Source organism: Mercenaria mercenaria, chromosome 2 (genome assembly GCF_021730395.1).
Source record: "Mercenaria mercenaria strain notata chromosome 2, MADL_Memer_1, whole genome shotgun sequence".
In the NCBI taxonomy this organism is placed as follows: domain Eukaryota; kingdom Metazoa; phylum Mollusca; class Bivalvia; order Venerida; family Veneridae; genus Mercenaria; species Mercenaria mercenaria.
In genome coordinates, this window is record NC_069362.1 from 77,150,261 (window position 1) to 77,168,381 (window position 18,121).

At 34.6% G+C, this 18,121-nt stretch overlaps 1 protein-coding gene across 1 annotated transcript in view; it reads left to right on the top strand.

The window, feature by feature from the left end:
* LOC123562298 (WD repeat and FYVE domain-containing protein 3-like) overlaps positions 1-18,121 on the top strand; it is a 113,275-nt gene that overhangs the window by 81,703 nt on the left and 13,451 nt on the right. The window contains 24 exon segments of the mRNA XM_053537018.1: positions 1,041-1,129; positions 1,934-2,036; positions 2,893-2,922; positions 3,323-3,397; positions 3,575-3,614; positions 3,617-3,665; positions 4,071-4,183; positions 4,450-4,532; positions 4,856-5,012; positions 6,376-6,584; positions 6,980-7,128; positions 7,357-7,404; positions 8,208-8,354; positions 8,787-8,870; positions 9,161-9,215; positions 9,512-9,631; positions 10,678-10,795; positions 11,314-11,420; positions 11,921-12,074; positions 12,341-12,432; positions 14,044-14,256; positions 14,737-14,863; positions 15,192-15,346; positions 16,276-16,368. Of these exon segments, the coding sequence (XP_053392993.1) occupies positions 1,041-1,129; positions 1,934-2,036; positions 2,893-2,922; positions 3,323-3,397; positions 3,575-3,614; positions 3,617-3,665; positions 4,071-4,183; positions 4,450-4,532; positions 4,856-5,012; positions 6,376-6,584; positions 6,980-7,128; positions 7,357-7,404; positions 8,208-8,354; positions 8,787-8,870; positions 9,161-9,215; positions 9,512-9,631; positions 10,678-10,795; positions 11,314-11,420; positions 11,921-12,074; positions 12,341-12,432; positions 14,044-14,256; positions 14,737-14,863; positions 15,192-15,346; positions 16,276-16,368 (2,610 nt within the window).

The following is an 18,121-nucleotide window of genomic DNA, read 5'->3' on the forward strand; positions in this document are numbered from 1 at the left end:
AATTTGGCTGCTTAAGCCAGGTGAGCTGATCGGAGGTGCAGCCAGTATATGTATTCAGACTTATGACCAGTTTAGCCTTTAGGCCCATTTCTTTTTGGGTTTTCCATTATAATTTTACCGGATACAATGACATGCATTTGCCTCTGCAAAAGGAATGGTCTTCTTAGCAATCTAAAACTCCGGTGTGTTTTTTGTTACTACAAAAATTGTTACAGACAATTATACAACTTCCAAACAAGTTTGTTTACAATTTTCGCCATTTTGGTAAGGGAAGTTACTCTCCGCGCTTACTGTCTACGCTAAATCAAAGATTGCCATTACGTTCCGTAAAAGATAGAGTGGTTTATATTATTTTCAAAAACAATTAATTTCGTATAAATTTAATAGTATTTTGATGACAGAAGTATAAAAAATCACAAATATTATGCTACTAATTAGTTATCGAGTATTATCCTTAACCGAGGTTAAACTGTGAACAACAAAATTGACACGAGGTGACACGCTAATTGCCGATAATTACTGGCCATTTGATCATAATAAAAAGGGGATTACACCTTTGGTTATCAGTTTTAATTGAGGAGCTCATGTCATTTTGTCGTTCTTGTGGTGAAGACACGCGAAACTTAGCAATCACAGGCTTCTCAAAAAATCGGGTATTTTCGGCGATTATTGCCTAAAAATAATTGGTTTTGAAAGAAAAATGGCCGCTGAAAGGGGTCAAATACGGCAGTCGGGAGGCAGTTTCGGTGGCCGCTGGCCGCGGACGGCAGGTGGCCGCTGAATAAAGTGATAAAATAGAGGAAAATCCGTCGGGGGCGTCATAAAATGGTCGCTGAGCAGAGGTGACCGCTGATTGGAGGTGACCGTTAGTACAGGTTAGACTGTATATCAAACAATCGCCACATGCATTTAAGTATGTTATAGATTCAGCAAAAAGTGTGTCTAAAAATGAAAACAACATAGACTACATTGGTGATTCATTATGTCAGATTGAATTCTTGCAAGATATTTATATTGGTGATATTTCTGCTATGATTCAGGTGCTGGAAGAGATATTTAGGACACAGATGAACAACAAAGATCTGGCAAAAACTGCAGACTTCACAGCTCCAGATCTTCACTCTGTTAGGTAATAGTTATGTTAAAGTCTCTTCCAATATTTACGTCTATTTAGATTGAGTGAAATGTATGATTTAGATTCACAATAAAAATGCTGTGCAAAAATTATATATGCATGAGAGCCACTGAACTTGCACTGTGCTACTTTATTGCTTACCTGTGGTATTACTTTGCTTGCAGATTAGACTTGCTCATTTTAGTAAAATGAATCTCTAACATACGTTTGGCATTAGTGCAATGTGATTCAAAACTTTAGAAAAAATCCTCTTATGAAAGTGAAATTATGAAATTCTACATTTTGAGAATAGCTTCATCTCTATGGAAAATTAGATTTGTATGACTTTCTCAAGTAATTATATTGGTAGAAAGTTTGCCTTCTGGTAAATACTCCAGTTATTATGAAAACCACCCAATCATATTTTATCACAGTAATAAAGTATGTACTGTAAAACCAAAATTATATCAATTCATTGTGATATGATTTCATGATATCCCCAAAAGTGCTATTTCATAGGGACATGTATACTCGGATTTCAAAATTTTGTCATACAATTGATAGGAATTTTATTTTTTCAATTTAATTGCATCCGCAAAATTCTCATAAAATAGTGCGCAAATAAACTTACTTTTACAGTTAGTCTGTAGGATTTGAATAGGAAGTAAGACTGGTGTATGGAACTTGTATTCAGTTGAACCTCTCTTAATCAACCACCCAAAAAATAAAGTAGTGATTTTTTAAGTATGGCTGCTTAAGGCAGGTAGCTGCTTAGTGAAGGTGACAGCTGACACAAGTTTAACTGTACTGTAATTACAGGCCAGTAATACAAGAGCAAGCCTCACGTATCTGGGTGGCCTATGCTGAGAATGAACGCAAGGGAGCTTACTCAATGATTGAGAAAATACCTCCACAAATCAAGGTTAATTTTTCAAATTATTGAAATTGGTGAAAAATGCAATTACAAAACCATACCAATTGTAAAGTTATTTAAAGTTCCTTCATCATTTAGCATAACAATGTATAGAAAGTATGTTTGACCTCAATTACACAAATGTGTCAAAATTAATATTGATAGTACTCATACTTTTCTGTCAATTTAAATAACATGTACCTGTATTACTTTGCTGACAAGAATCTAGACATTCTCATTTAACTATAAAATGAAATTTTATGCTTCTGTAACATTACTGTTTTGGATTTATTTTGTTCAATGTCGATTCAATCTTTAGAAATCCAATCAATGAAATTTGAACATTGTGAAATTCTACATTTTGAGATTAGCTTATCCTTGAAAATTAGATTTGTAGACTTTCTAAAGTAAATTATATTGGTAGAAAGTTTTGCCTTCTGTTAATTACTCCAGTTATTATGAAAACCACCCAATATTTTTATACAGTATAATGTTGTACTGAAAACCAAATTATATAATCATTGTGATATGATTCGATACCCAAAGTGCTATGTATAGGACTGTAATACTACGGATTTCAAAATTTTGTCATACATGATAGAATTTATTTTTCAATTTAATTGCCATCTCGCAATTTACATAAATAGTGCGAATAAACTTACTTTTACAGTTTGTCTGAAGGATTTGAATAGAAGTAAGAAATGGTGTATGAACTGTATTCAGTTGAACTTCTTAATCAACCACTGCCAATAAAAGTAGAAGCAAGTATCTTTTATGACAGTTATGGCAGCTTTAGCAGGTATGCTCTATTCTTGAAACACTGACACAAGTTTAACTGTTTCTGAATAACAGGCCAGTAAACAAGAGCAAGCCTCGACGTATTGGGTGGTCCTATGCTGAGAATGAACGCAAGGAGCTACTCAATGATTGAGAAAATACCTCACAAATAAGGAAATTTTTCAAATTATTGAATGGTGAAAATATGTTATATACAAACCTATAAGCAGAATTTAAAGTTTATTTGAGAGTATATTCCCTTTAGAGAAAAACAATGGTAAAAGAAAGTGTTTGGCCCTGGCAATTTTAAAAAGCAAAAGTGTTAAAATAATAGTTGAATAGTACTCATACTGCTTTTTGTACAATTTTTTGAAAACAGTGATCTTATACTGTGTTTAAAATTACTGCATACACTATACACTATATAAAAATAAATGTTTATAGTCGATTCTGTAAAATGTAAGGTACTGATGGAGAGATTTTAACTTTCAGACTATACAGATGGTGAGCAGTAAGAGTTTAGTTTTGCAACAAGGAAAGCACAAGGAGAACTTCCACTGAAGTCATCTGCCTACCACCACATCTCATCCACAGTAAGTTGCTTTATAAATTAAAATTATTGAACCTAAAACTTGCTATGAGCTTTATAGAAATTCGTATTTCAATAAATTTTTGATTCAGTTATATTTTGTATGATAGAAGTAGCCATTTAAATTGTAATGTTGGTGATCGGCATTTTGTGTAAGGAGAACAATCATTTGATATAACAGGACTACATAAGTGACCTGGACCACTTGTTGGTGAAGGATCTGTAGAACTACAGCACAGGACAGTACTTACAGACCAGGATTACATGGACAGGTAAGTAAATAATTGTAGTTGTATCTAATCTGCCTTGTTAAGATAATTGGTTTGTAGCATTTTGTATCAGAATTTGTTGAAATGCTGAAGACATAGACACTTTCTCAAAGTAATTGATAATTTGACGTACTGTTTTCTGTCAAATTTTCATGGTAAGTGTCACAAACACCTGTTGTCTTGATTTTAAGAAGTAGAGCAAGTAATCCTTTTAATGACATTACCTGCAGTATTTTACATTGTATTTCACTATCTCTTGAACATCATCTTCATATTAAGCAATTCATGTTATGAATAAAAATGATGGCCGACACAAGACCAGAAGGATGGTGTCAATTCTAAAGACAGATGTTGTTTTTTCATAACAGGCGTGTTTTTTTTACTCAGATATTGTTGTATTAACTACAGGTACCTGACAGAGGAGTGGACACAAATGGAGCAAGAGTTGTTAAGGGAACGGGGATTATGGGGACCAATTGTAGGATCTAGACTTGATAAATGGATGCTTGATATGACTGAAGGTATGGTAAAGGCAGAAGTTGAATGTAAATATGCTTGCAGGGACAGGTATTAATTACTTAAGAAAAAAATGTAAAACTGTAATATTTTCTCTTTGCTTTATTAAAAAAAGACTGTTATAGTATTAAGGAGGCTGGAATTTCTTTTCTTTCTTTGCCTTCTAATTCTTTTATTTTTAACATTAAATCATGATAATTTATGACTTTATTAAATGTTGCCATAAGACTCTTGGAAAAAATACATGCAGTTTTTATGTAACTTTTTGTAGGTCCATTCCGTATGCGCAAGAAGATGGTAAAGAATAACATGTTCTATGTACACTATCCGTACAGACCTGACATGGACAATAGTGTAAGTGGTAGATATAATATACAGGCAACATTGTCATTATAGCACCCATCTAATTAGTGGATACGTTTGCACATATATAGCTAGTCTAGCAAACACACAACTTCCAACTATCTTGAAACAATCATTAAACAATATTTATAGTACTGTGTGCATGGTGTATCAACAATTAGCATATTATTTGTCATCCTAAATTTACCTATTGTAAATGCAGCTGTTTAGAAGAATTGTAACTGTAATTAACATTTTGCATTCCTTTTAAAGACATTAAGTAAATGTGTTCTTTGAGATAGAAAGCCTTTTAAAAATTTTTACAATATTTACAGCCATTGAAGTACAAGATACCAATCAGTTATGACAGTAAAGCGTACTACCTACAGTACCGTCCACAGAGTCTGTTTGGGGATGAAGTGTTACCTATCAAACTAGGCACGGAGGAACTCCCCTCTATAGAATCCGAGGTGGAGGAAAGGTCACCTGAAGGTAGGAAAATATATACAACTTTATTGTATCTAATAAATATGAATGTCTAAATAGTGTAGGTTATAGATCATTTATTAGCTCATCTGATTTTTTGAAAAAAAATGATGAGTTATTGTCATCACTTGAGCGGTTGTCGGCGTCGGCGTTGCCTGGTTAAGTTTTATATTTAGGTCAGCTTTTCTCCTAAACTATCAAAGCTATTGCTTTGAAACTTGGAATACTTGTTCACCATCATAAGCTGACCCTGTATAGCAAGAAACATAACTCCATCTTGCTTTTTGCAAGATTTATGGCCCCTTTTGTACTTAGAAAATATCAGATTTCTTGGTTAAGTTTTATGTTTAGGTCAACTTTTCTCCTAAACTATCAAAGCTATTGCTTTGAAACTTGGAATACTTGTTCACCATCATAAGCAGACCCTGTACATCAAGAAACATAACTCCATCTTGCTTTTTGCAAGAATTATTGCCCCTTTTGGACTTAGAAAATCAGTTTTCTTGGTTAAGTTTTATGTTTAGGTCAGCTTTTATCCTAAACTATCAAAGCTATTGCTTTAAACCTTGCAACACTTGTTCACCATCATAAGCTGACCCTGTACAGCAAGAAACATAACTCCATCCTGCTTTTTGCAAGATTTATGGCCCCTTTTGGACTTAGAAAATATCAGATATTTTGGTTAAGTTTTATGTTTAGGTCAACTTTTTCTCTTAAACTATCAAAGCTATTGCTTTGAAACTTGCAACACTTGTTCACCATCATAAGCTGACCCTGTACAGCAAGCAACATAACTCCATCCTGCTTTTTGCAATAATTATTGCCCCTTTTGGACTTAGAAAATCATTTTCTTGGTTGAGTATTATGTTTAAGGCAACTTTTCTCATAAACTATCAAAGCTATTGCTTTAAAACTTGCAACAGTTTTTCACCATCATAAGTGGACACTGTACATCAAGAAACATAACTCTATCCTGCTTTTTGCAAGAAAGATGGCCCTTTTTAGACTTAGAAAATCATGGGTAGGACAATATTTCTATTATACAAAAAAAATCAGATGAGCGTCAGCACCCGCAAGGCGGTGCTCTTGTTGACTTTGAAATGAAGTTAAGTTTTATGGGAAGAAAGTCTGGCACAGTAAAAACTGTCTTTATTAGATATATATATACAAAATGTTGACCTATTTTAGCAGTGAAACTTGGGCAAGTGATCTAGGGCCATCATGACCCTCTTGTTTTTAAAAATCTCTCACTAGTCAATGGATGAAAAAGATGATGAAGTGAAGTTATGAATATAAGTCATATGATTTGATTTGTGATCTCTCTTGTTAGTTACTTGAAAAGTAAGTTCTATGACTATGCTATTTGTAGACATTATGAAGATACCAAAGTTGTTGCCAAAGAAGATCAAAAAGCCTATGCCAGAAAGTAATGATGATGATGATGATGCTGATGTAGAGAAAGTAGACCAGACAGATGGTCAGGAGAGCTTGGAGAACCAGTCAGAAACTGTACAGGAGACAGGACAGAAAAAGGGAGATAACCAGGCTATACTGAGGCTCCTCGGAGACGGGGAAAAGGTGATATGATTAAATGAGACTGACAACTAAGAAACCTAGAAAAGCAGTCTTGTGTTTATAAAGCAAATTATAATGTGTCCCTTTCTAACCTGAAATATGTAAAGTATGGAAGCATTGACATTTAAAAACATAACTTGAGGCCTAATAAGGAATGACAAAAAATTGTGCAACAGATTGGATTTGTTGAAGCAAATGTTACCAAAACAAAGCACATTTAAGATTTTAATAGTTGTGTCATTGTAAGAATTTTATATTTAGTGTCGACTTGATTGGACTTCCTCTGTTGGACTTTCCAGTACTAGAAATGTCCAGGTTTTTATTCCAGATTCATTTGCATCTCTGAATTTGTAACAGTTGAGGAAAATTGTTTACTGCAAATTTCACATATTTTGTAGATATCCCATATGTTCCGCTGTGCGAGGATACAGGGTCTAGAGACAGCAGAGGGTCTGTTGATGTTTGGCAAAGAACATTTCCATATCATAGATGGCTTCACTCTCCTGGCAACTAAAGAGATCAAAGATATAGACACACTTCCTGAAGAGTATGTTAACTTTCACATGTTTTGTCCATGTGTACATCAGTAAGAGCGTAGTATTTCACAGAAGCATTGATATTCTGTAATAAAATTTTAGTAATATTGTAAGTTATAGTATGAAATACACAGGAGAAAGGTAATTGTAAGCATTTTTATGTATACAACATTCTAAATGCTTCTTGCTAGGTTTTTTTTTCAGAAATACTGTACACCCAATGATTCTTTTTGTTTCAGTTTGCATGAGCCAATTATTCCAAAGACACCAAAAGGCCAGAAAAAAATGTAAGTACAGTTATCTGTCCCTAAATCTATAGGACAGGGGTATATATAATATTTGATTCAGTTGTCCAGTCATTCATCACAAAGTTTTGTCTGCTGAACCATTTTACCCTGCAAAAGTATTTTCCAAATAATTACGACAAATGATACTATAATAAGACAATGTGCAGAATGCAACTTTTAGTCGGTTCAAGGTCAAGGCCAGTGTGATAAAATCAAACAGGAATTACCTAATGTTTTCTCTGTATCTCTTTCTCAGGAAGGGTTTTCAAATTACAAGCTTCAAATGTTAACTATAACGAGATAAGGTCCAGAAAGCAACTTTTGGTAATATATGTACAAGGTTGCACAGTTATCATATAAATGGTCAAAAAAGGAATATTTGTGCCCAGTCTTTTTATCCCATGGAAGGATTTTCATATTACTTGGCTTAAGCACAACAAATGTGAACCATGATGCAACATTGAACTGGTTAAAAGGCAAGGTCATACGGTGAGGTCAGATGTCAGATAGATACTATCTTGTGTCCAGTCTGTATATTTTTCTCCATGAAAGGGTTTTATTTCTTAAATAACTCACCACAAATGTTTAACATGAGACAGCATGCAAAATGCAACTTGAAGCAGTCATAAATACAGGCATATTATATGTAAACATTGCGTATTAAACTCGTTGTTCATTTTCTTAAAATAGTAGGTTCACTACCCTCAACTGCATATAGTGTACTATTGAAGTTTTTCATTACTGTTTTTCCAAAATAAATCTCCAGAAAATTTTAAGCCCTAGTTTATGTACATGTATTTCAGGTACAACAAATTTGCCTATGAGGACATTCGTGAAGTGCACAAACGACGGTATTTGTTACAGCCTATAGCTATAGAGGTATTCTCATCAGATGGCAGAAACTACCTTCTAGCTTTCCCAAAGAAAGTCCGCAATAAAGTCTATTCAAAGTAAGTCTGTCCATCTTTCTGTGTGTAGCATAAATGAAAAATGTACAGATAGCACGCATAGGTTTTTGTTTGCCTGACAGGTTGTATCTGATCTTCACATAAGTGTGTTGAATTTAATACTGCAAATATGTCTTCACGACAGACTTTCGTATATGATAGTTAACATTTATGTCTCGTGGTTCTGGTATGTTTATTTCTGAATTGGAAAATGACTGCCATACCCTTGCTTGATGTGAGAGGCACTAAATAGAGCTTGAAAACTTAATTTTACTGTATCTCTGTGATTAATAGTTTGGATTCCATAACTTGTGTTTTTATTTTGATGTAAATGTGAAACCAAAATTTTTAGTCCTGTTTGGCACTGTAACACAATGTAATGTGTTGATAAACCTTAAAGCCCAAGTCAAGTTACTGTTCATATTGTCTCTACAGGTTTATGACAGTTGCCACAGCGATTACAGACAGTGCTCATCTCTCTGTGTCTGGACAGAAACAGAATGCTAGGATAGAAGCTGGGTACGTTTTGACATGCAGAATTTTACTTTAGCAAATTAAGTCAGTGTACGGCTTAGAGACAATGCTGTTTCAGATAGAATTAATCATAATGTTATTTGTAATTATCATAAAAAATGTTTTGAATTGGAAAAAAAAAGATTCATTATAAAGTATAGATATAGATTCAAACCTTTGATTATTTTAGATTATCAGTTGTGATCTGTTATGCTATAATTATACAGTTGAACATGTAACAGTGTTTAGACAAGATTTGTGATTCCCATTATCAAATGACTTCATTGCTATTATAGAACTGGTCTGATCAGCAGTTTAATGGGTGAAAAGTCTGTGACACAGAGATGGGAGGTAATTTCATTTAACTGATAAAATATCAATTTAGATATTAGTCAATTTTGATCATTAAGTGCTTTTAGTGCACCTTGATTTAGAACAAATGGTTAGCCAAAATACATGCCATCAATATTAATAAGTAAGACATATTAAAGTGGTGGCCATACTAATGATTCTATTCACATACACTCCATTTGTAAATAAGTGATATAAATCATTAAGTTTTGAAAGTGCAGTTTTTTATCTGTACCCATTGTGTTTCTTATTTTGTATTAGAATGTTGTGATCTATGTGTCTGTCTATGTTTCTAGAGAGGAGAGATCAACAACTTCCAGTATTTGATGCATCTGAACACGCTGGCTGGAAGGTCGTATAATGACCTAATGCAGTATCCTGTCTTTCCATGGATTGTTGCAGACTATGATTCTGAGGTAAATACTTTATCTGTTCTAATGGTATTGACATTGTATCTAAAAAAGTCTGCCATATAAAAGTTCATGAATTAGATAAGTAAAATTATGCTCTTTTTCTAAAGATGTTACATATACAGTCAAAAACTGTGTAAAAGACCACCTCCCTATTTATGCCATTGTTATGAAACCTGCTTATGAAGGTTACTTTTTCCATTCTGACTCCAAATACTTACTTGTGTGGAGAGACCACCTGTCAACAAAGGTCACTTTTGAGCTTGTCTGTACAGAGTTTATTGTGAGCTATCCTAATCCTTTTGTCACTAGTATCGTCTACATCTGTGTTCACACCTTGGTTAAAGTACTTTCACTTTATCTCTGGTATTACTAGATTCATTTGCTCCAACTTAAAAAAGAGTTGTTCTTCATTATTACCTTCATCACATGACACAAGGGCAACAACTCACCCACCAATATTTTATTATCCCTTTTTTACTAAGAATTTCAGGTTAAAGTTTTGATGCACTTTCACTTTATTTCTCTTGTTACCATTTGATTCAGACTGGAAATATTTGTTCTACATCACAACGAACTTCATATGACACATGGTGGGCTACTTTGATTCCATGAATTATGTCCCTTTTATACCTAGAAATTCAGGTTACTGTTTCATTGCACTTTGTCTATTTCAGTCAGTTATCACTAAATGTATTCGACTAAAACCATTGTCCTATATACTCACCCACTCCAGTGATAGCTCTATTTCTTGAAATATGCCCTGTTTCACTTTCAAGCATCTGAAAGACGAGCACTTTCTTCTGTGAAAATACATGTTTATTTTCCAAGAGTGGTCTATAGACAAGTTTTTTTGAAATACAGTTACCAGTATATTGGACATCACTATAAGATTGTATGTAATTTTCTTATGTATACTTCCTTCAAGTAGGCCACTATAATTTGTCATGCTGACCTGACTTTGTTTTGCCTTAGATGAATTGGAATTGTAATTGCAAACAAAGATGGTTTACAGTCCAGTAAAGTATAAGCTAAATTTATATTACACATAGGAGTTGGATTTGTGTAAAGCCGAAACATTCCGTGACCTGTCAAAACCAATGGGAGCTCAGACCCCAGACAGACTGAAACATTTCAAGAAAAGATACCACGACTGGGATGATCCGCAAGGTATTGCTTCGATGTCTTTTTCTTCCATTTTCTAAGAGAAACTTGTCATGAATTGTGTTGAAGTAACCATATATCGGTATGTTTGCTGTAATGTATGTTTCTGCTGTCTTTTGAACTGTCATCGATTAAAATAGCCTGTCTTAGTTATTTGAGCCGTGCCGTGAGAAAACCAACATAGTGGGTTTGCGACCAGCATGGATCCAGACCAGCCTGCGCATCCGTGCAGTCTGGTCAGGATCCATGCTGTTCGCTAACAGTTTCTCCAATTCCAATAGGCTTTAAAAGCGAACAGCATGGAGCCTGACCAGTCTGCGCGGATCTGGATCCATGCTGGTCGCAAACCCACTATGTTGGTTTTCTCATGGCACGGCTCATTTTAAGAATATTATCTATTGGCTGACCTCTGAATATTTCAAGAGCAGAGCATTCACTTGTCTATAATAAAGGTACCTTCAACATTTAAGAATATGATCTGTTTTAAGTGAGTTATAACCAGAATTTGCTTGATGTTTTTGTAGGTGAGACACCACCATACCACTATGGTACACACTACTCCTCTGCTATGATTGTGGCCTCATACCTGGTCAGACTGGAACCATTTACTCAAACATTCCTCAACTTACAGGTAGGGTTTGAATTCAACATAAGGTATCTAACAGTTGTTTTTTTTTTCCATCAAAAAACATACTTCTTATTTGCAGATCATTTTCTGTTTTAGAAGTTTATTGGGTGGAAATTTAAGGTTGTATTAGAAAGCGTCTTTAGTATCTAAGTGGTTATGGTCACTTGCCCTTCACTGTTGTGGATTTGATACCTTATTCGGGGTGTAGAAATTTTGTATGTAAGGAACCTATTCAGCTTAACTGTGAAAGGTCATGGTTCTATCTAGGGACTGGCCCATGTATAAAATGATGCTTTGAGGGCCATCTAGGGATCTTCCACCATCATTTAATCTGGAAGTTGTAAGGACCTAAATTATGTTGATGTGACCAAAACAACTAACTGATAAAATAAGAAAATCATTGAAGAAACTAAAGTTTCAGACAAATATTTTTGTCCAGTTTATCTGACAATTACAGAGACACAATTGTATGTTATATTTATCTATTTTTTCTATTTATAAAGGGTGGTCATTTTGACCTGGCTGATCGAATGTTCCACAGTGTGAAAGAGAATTGGCTGTCAGCCTCCAAAAACAACATGGCTGATGTGAAGGAACTTATACCAGAATTCTTTTATCTGCCTGAATTCCTTGTTAATGATAATAACTTTGATCTCGGTATGACTTTTTTCTGTCAGTAGATTGAAATTTACAAGATAATGTTAGTTATTTGAAAAGTTAAGTTTGGCTTTGTTGTACTTTGAAAGTACATGTTGAACACATTTAACCAATTTTTTTCAAGATTAAAAGTGAAATGACTTGCAAAAGAAACACTAAATTGTTAAAGACTAACTTAAAGTTAGTATATAGGAAGAGACAACCTCATTACAGGACAAACAATAAATTTGTTTACTCAGTTTTAATGTATAATTGTTTATGAGCAGGTTACAAGCAGAGTGGTGTTCAGTTGAATGATGCTGTCTTACCACCATGGGCTAAAGGTGATCCCAGAGAATTTATCAGGGCACACAGAGAGGTAACCACATACTCCTGTTCTTTATTCCTCTGCAGGGGTGTATAATTACACCATCTCGCATTTTGGGCTCCATCTGTCTACACACTTGTCTGCACAAGAACCATAACTGAGCCATTTATCAAGGCATTTTTAGCTCATCTGATTTTTTGAAAAAAAATGATGAGTTATTGTCATTACTTGAGCAGTTGTCGGCGTCTGTGTCGGCGTTGCCTGGTTAAGCTTTATGTTTAGGTCAGCTTTTCTCCTAAACTATCAAAGCTATTGCTTTGAAACTTGGAATACTTGTTCACCATCATAAGCTGACCCTGTATAGCAAGAAACATAACTCCATCTTGCTTTTTGCAAGATTTATGGCCCCTTTTGTACTTAGAAAATATCAGATTTCTTGGTTAAGTTTTATGTTTAGGTCAACTTTTCTCCTAAACTATCAAAGCTATTGCTTTGAAACTTGGAATACTTGTTCAACATCATAAGCAGACCCTGTACATCAAGAAACATAACTCCATCTTGCTTTTTGCAAGATTTATTGCCCCTTTTGGACTTAGAAAATCAGTTTTCTTGGTTAAGTTTTATGTTTAGGTCAGCTTTTCTCCTAAACTATCAAAGCTATTGCTTTGAAACTTGGAATACTTGTTCACCATCATAAGTTGACCCTGTACAGCAAGAAACATAACTCCGTCCTGCTTTTTGCAAGATTTATGGCCCCTTTTGGACTTAGAAAATATCAGATTTCGTGGTTAAGTTTTATGTTTAGGTCAACTTTTTCTCTTAAACTATCAAAGCTATTGCTTTGAAACTTGCAACACTTGTTCACCATCATAAGCTGACCCTGTACAGCAAGCAACATAACTCCATCCTGCTTTTTGCAATAATTATTGCCCCTTTTGGACTTAGAAAATCATTTTCTTGGTTGAGTATTATGTTTAAGTCAACTTTTCTCATAAACTATCAAAGCTATTGCTTTAAAACTTGCAACAGTTTTTCACCATCATAAGTGGACACTGAACATCAAGAAACATAACTCTATCCTGCTTTTTGCAAGAATGATGGCCCTTTTTAGACTTAGAAAATCATGGGTAGGACAATATTTCTATTACACAAAAAAAATCAGATGAGCATCAGCACCCGCAAGGTGGTGCTCTTGTGTAAATACTTAGCACTGAAACGAATCATAGCATAATGACATGTCTTATAGAAGACCCTGGTCTCCTGTCACAACACTAATTGTCTAACATGGTCGTGTTAGGTAACATGGATCCAGTTTATTGGCCAGACCATACCTTGTCCCTTCAAAGGCATCATAGATCCTGTTTCATCTGCAGATAAGATATCTTGTTATTCATCAAAGGGCTTTGAAATTGCTTTCGGGGCACTTATAGTGACATTCTTGTTCTTAAATATTTCTGTTTGATATGTTTTAAATTTGGTTCACAGAGGACCAAGAGGAGGTTGATGAGTTGCGTTTTAAACATTTTGGCTGTTTTAGTACATGTATTACTAATGTATGACACTGTATGTGATATTCCATACTTTTAATATCTGCACAATTTTAATGTAGGATTAAATGAGTTTGAAAAAAAAAAATTGAATAAATATTTTTACATTCATCAGGCATTGGAGTCTGACTATGTTAGTTCACGACTACATGAATGGATAGATCTGATATTTGGGTGCAAGCAGCAAGGCCAGACAGCTGTCGACGCTGTCAATGTATTCCATCATCTGTTCTATGAGGGAAATGTAGACATTGACAGCATTGATGACCCACTCAAGAAAAATGCCACCATTGGGTTCATCAATAACTTTGGTCAGATTCCTAAACAGGTAATAGTTTGTCCAAATTCAGTTTTAGCATAATTCAGTTTTAACTGATTATTGTTCTTTCACACTGCCAGTCAGGCAATCGGGTGCAGAGTAAGAAAATGTTTTATCTTGACTAGTAAAATCTTGATTATGACACTCTCTCTCAAATATGACCTATTTCATTTATTGAATAAGTAAATAAATTTAGCTGTTATTGCGTCCTTGGAGGTATGGAAGTATTGTAATTAATTTAAGGTTACCTGAAAATAGAATTGGGATAATATATAGATTTCCTGGTGTATGTATGTCTTGCTATCTTGAGTTTTGAAGGTGGTTATCCTTGAAGTGTATGTGTGTGAAGAAAGAAATTTTCTAACAGGTCTAAATTTTCATACTTATAGTCCTTCGTTATTGTTCAGTGTATACTATATACTAGTGGGATAAAATTTTCCACTGGATAGATTTCTAGTCTTTTGCTCATTTGAAAGATTTCATTTTCAGATATTCCGTAAGTCACACCCACAAAAGAAGTTAAGTTTGCGAGGTGTAGAACTTTCATCAAACTTGGCTGACAGATTGTTCTTCCATAATGTTGATAATCTCAAACCATGTATGCAACCTGTGAAAGGTAAATGTCTTATATCTACTAACATCCCATTTAGGTGGAAAATAGTTCCTAAGATAGGAAACTAATGAATTGTATTGGGATGAGATAATTTCAATGTTTATTATTTGGTGATGCTAATTTAGTGGCATAAACAGCAAACTGATTTTATGAAAATGTTAATAAATGAATCACATTTCAATAGTTACCGGTATATAAGCTGTAATAAGTAACATGAAATATTGATAATTACTGTTTTTATTCTTCCAAACTGGATTGAAAAATTAAGTAGATATTATTTTGATGAGTTTATAATAGTGAGCAGTATGCTGATTTATGGTGTGTGTTGTAGAGTTGAAGAGTGCTGTAGGTCAGATTATGCACACTGAGCGCTATGTCCTGGCTGTGGAGCAGAACAAGGTGCTTATACCTACAAACTACAACAAATATCTCGCCTGGGGTTTCTCTGATCTCAGTGTCAGAATAGGAAACTATGAATCAGAAAAGGTAATATAACACTGTTATAGTATAAAATAGAAAATGATTGGAAATAAAAATATCTTTAATTTAGTTTAGTTTATACTGATTTATTGATGCAAGTAGAAAAGCTGGTCTGTGTATTATCGCACTATAAAGAACGCACTGTTAAACACATCCGCTAGAACTGCCCCTGCTTTTACTAGAGATTTACAGAGCTCTCTGAGAATCGTGTTAGGACAGGATCTCCATCGACATCATTAAACCATATTTATCAGCATAGCAGATACAAACACAACAAAAATTCATTACTATTTACATTTATTATACCAACATCTTTCATACTTCTATATAAAATGCTAAAAGTAAATTTAAAAAAAAAAACAGCATGTATTGGTGCTCTTTTTCTGTTTAAGAAGCATCCCAAATCACCTACCAATAGTGGCAAATTTCAGGACGATTCATTGATTAGATTTTTGACAGACTTTGTTTGTTTTGGGTTTAACGCCATTTTTTAACAGTATTTAGTTACGTAACGGCAGGCAGTTAACCTAACCAGTGTTCCTGAATTCTGTACCAGTACAAACCTCCACAAGTAACTGCCAACTTCCCCACATGAATCAGAGGTGGAGGATGAATGATTTCAGACACAATGTCTTTTATCAAATCATCACAGAGAGGCCTGCCCGGGGATCAAACATCCCTGCGATCCATAGATCTGCGCTTTCCCAATTGACTTAAGTACCGGTAGGCGGGGTTTTGACGGAATTTGGTTTTTTCAGTGTGCAATGTATTTGATTGTATCTGTATTTTGCATAATTATGTTTTCTGTATTGCATAACTCTTCACAGATTGAATTTCTCAAAGAAGGCATTGTTTTTATGTGGTATATTAATGAGTCTATCATTCTTACCTTTGCCTGGAGATATGTGTATATAAATTTGTGTTAACTTTTTCAGGCAACATCTATATTTGAGGGATTAGATAATGGTGAAATACTGTGTGCAGCTTGTCCAAACTCCAAGGTGTTTATAACTGGAGGAACAAGCTGTGTAAGTTGATCTGATGATGTCTGTTTATAGCAAATATCCTTCTGACAGAAAAGTTTTCCTTAATCTGAAAATTGTTTTAAAAAGCACAATCATTACTGATTCCAAGTAGCTTTGAAATTATCTCTTGGATTCTGGTTGGATTTTACATGTCAGAAAAAAGAACATTAAGTACAAACTAATTGACAAGTTTTTTAACTCCAGTATTCTACTTGCCCCAGCGTTGGCGTGTCACTTTCTTGGTTAAAGTTTTTGGCAACCTTTGTTTTTCTGTCATATCTTTGTTACTATTGTTTATATCTTACTGTAACTTCACATTAACATTGCCCAGCATACAAACAAAGTATTTGCAGAGGCTGGGCCAATTATACCCAAGGTCAAGGTCACCAAGGTGTTATACTTGGGTTATTTTTAAGGGTTAAAGTTACATTTTTCGTGGGATCTTTATGAAAGTTGGTCAGAAGGTTCATCTTGATGATATCTAGGTCAGGTTCGAAACTGGGTCAAGTGCCGTCAAAAACTAGGTCAGTAGGTCTAAAAATAGAAAAACCTTGTGACCTCTCTAGAGGCCATAATTTTCAATGGATCTTCATGAAAATTGGTCAGAATGTTCACCTTGATGATATCTAGGTCAAGTTCGAAACTGGGTCATGTGCGGTTAAAAACTAGGTCAGTAGGTCTAAAAATAGAAAAACCTTGTGACCTTTCTAGAGGCCATATATTTCACAAAATCTTCATGAAAATTGATCTGAATGTTCACCTTGATGATATCTAGGTAAAGTTTGAAACTGGGTCATGTGCCTTCAAAAACTAGGTCAGGAGGTCTAAAAATAGAAAAACCTTGTGACCTCTCTAGAGGCCATATATTTCACAAGATCTTTATGAAAATTGGTCAGAGTGTTCACCTTGATGATATCTAGGTCAAGTTCGAAACTGGGTCACGTGCGGTCAAAAACTAGGTCAGTAGGTCAAAAAATAGAAAAACCTTGTGGCCTTTCTAGAGGCCATATATTTAACAAGATCTTCATGAAAATTGGTCAGAACGTTCACCTTGATGATATCTAGGTCAAGTTCGAAACTAGGTCACGTGCCATAAAAAACTAAGTCAGTAGGTCAAATAATAGAAAAACCTTGTGACCTCTCTAAAGGCCATATTTTTCATGGGATCTGTATGAAAGTTGGTCTGAATGTCTGCAACTTATTTTTAGAAGTCGCCCTTGTCTTGCGAGTGATGGTGCAGACGAGTGACACTTGAGTTCCTTGAAACACTCGCCATTGGCCCCCATTAAAGTTAAATAAAAAAAGTGTACCATAGCTTTCAGTTCTTATGCCAGGCACTTTCCAAAGTACTATCAATCTGCCAATGTCAGTCAAAACGTTTTCTTGCAAATATCTGTATTACACAAGGTTCGGACAAATAATGCAGTGCACAAGTGGTTCATGCTTAGTATTTCGTCCACTACCTGACAATTGATTCACATTCACTCAGACGTACATCTTACTCATTCTTTATACCTTATTCCTCTGACGGTGTTTTTATGTATATCTAGGTCAAGTTCGAAACTGGGTCACGTGCGGTCAAAAACTAGGTCAGTAGGTCTAAAAATAGAAAAACCTTGTGACCTCTCTAGAGACCATATATTTCATGAAATCTTCATGAAAATTGGTCAGAATGTTCACCTTGATGATATGTAGGTCAAATTTGAAACTGGGTCACGTGCCATAAAAAACTAGGTCAGTCGGTCAAATAATAAAA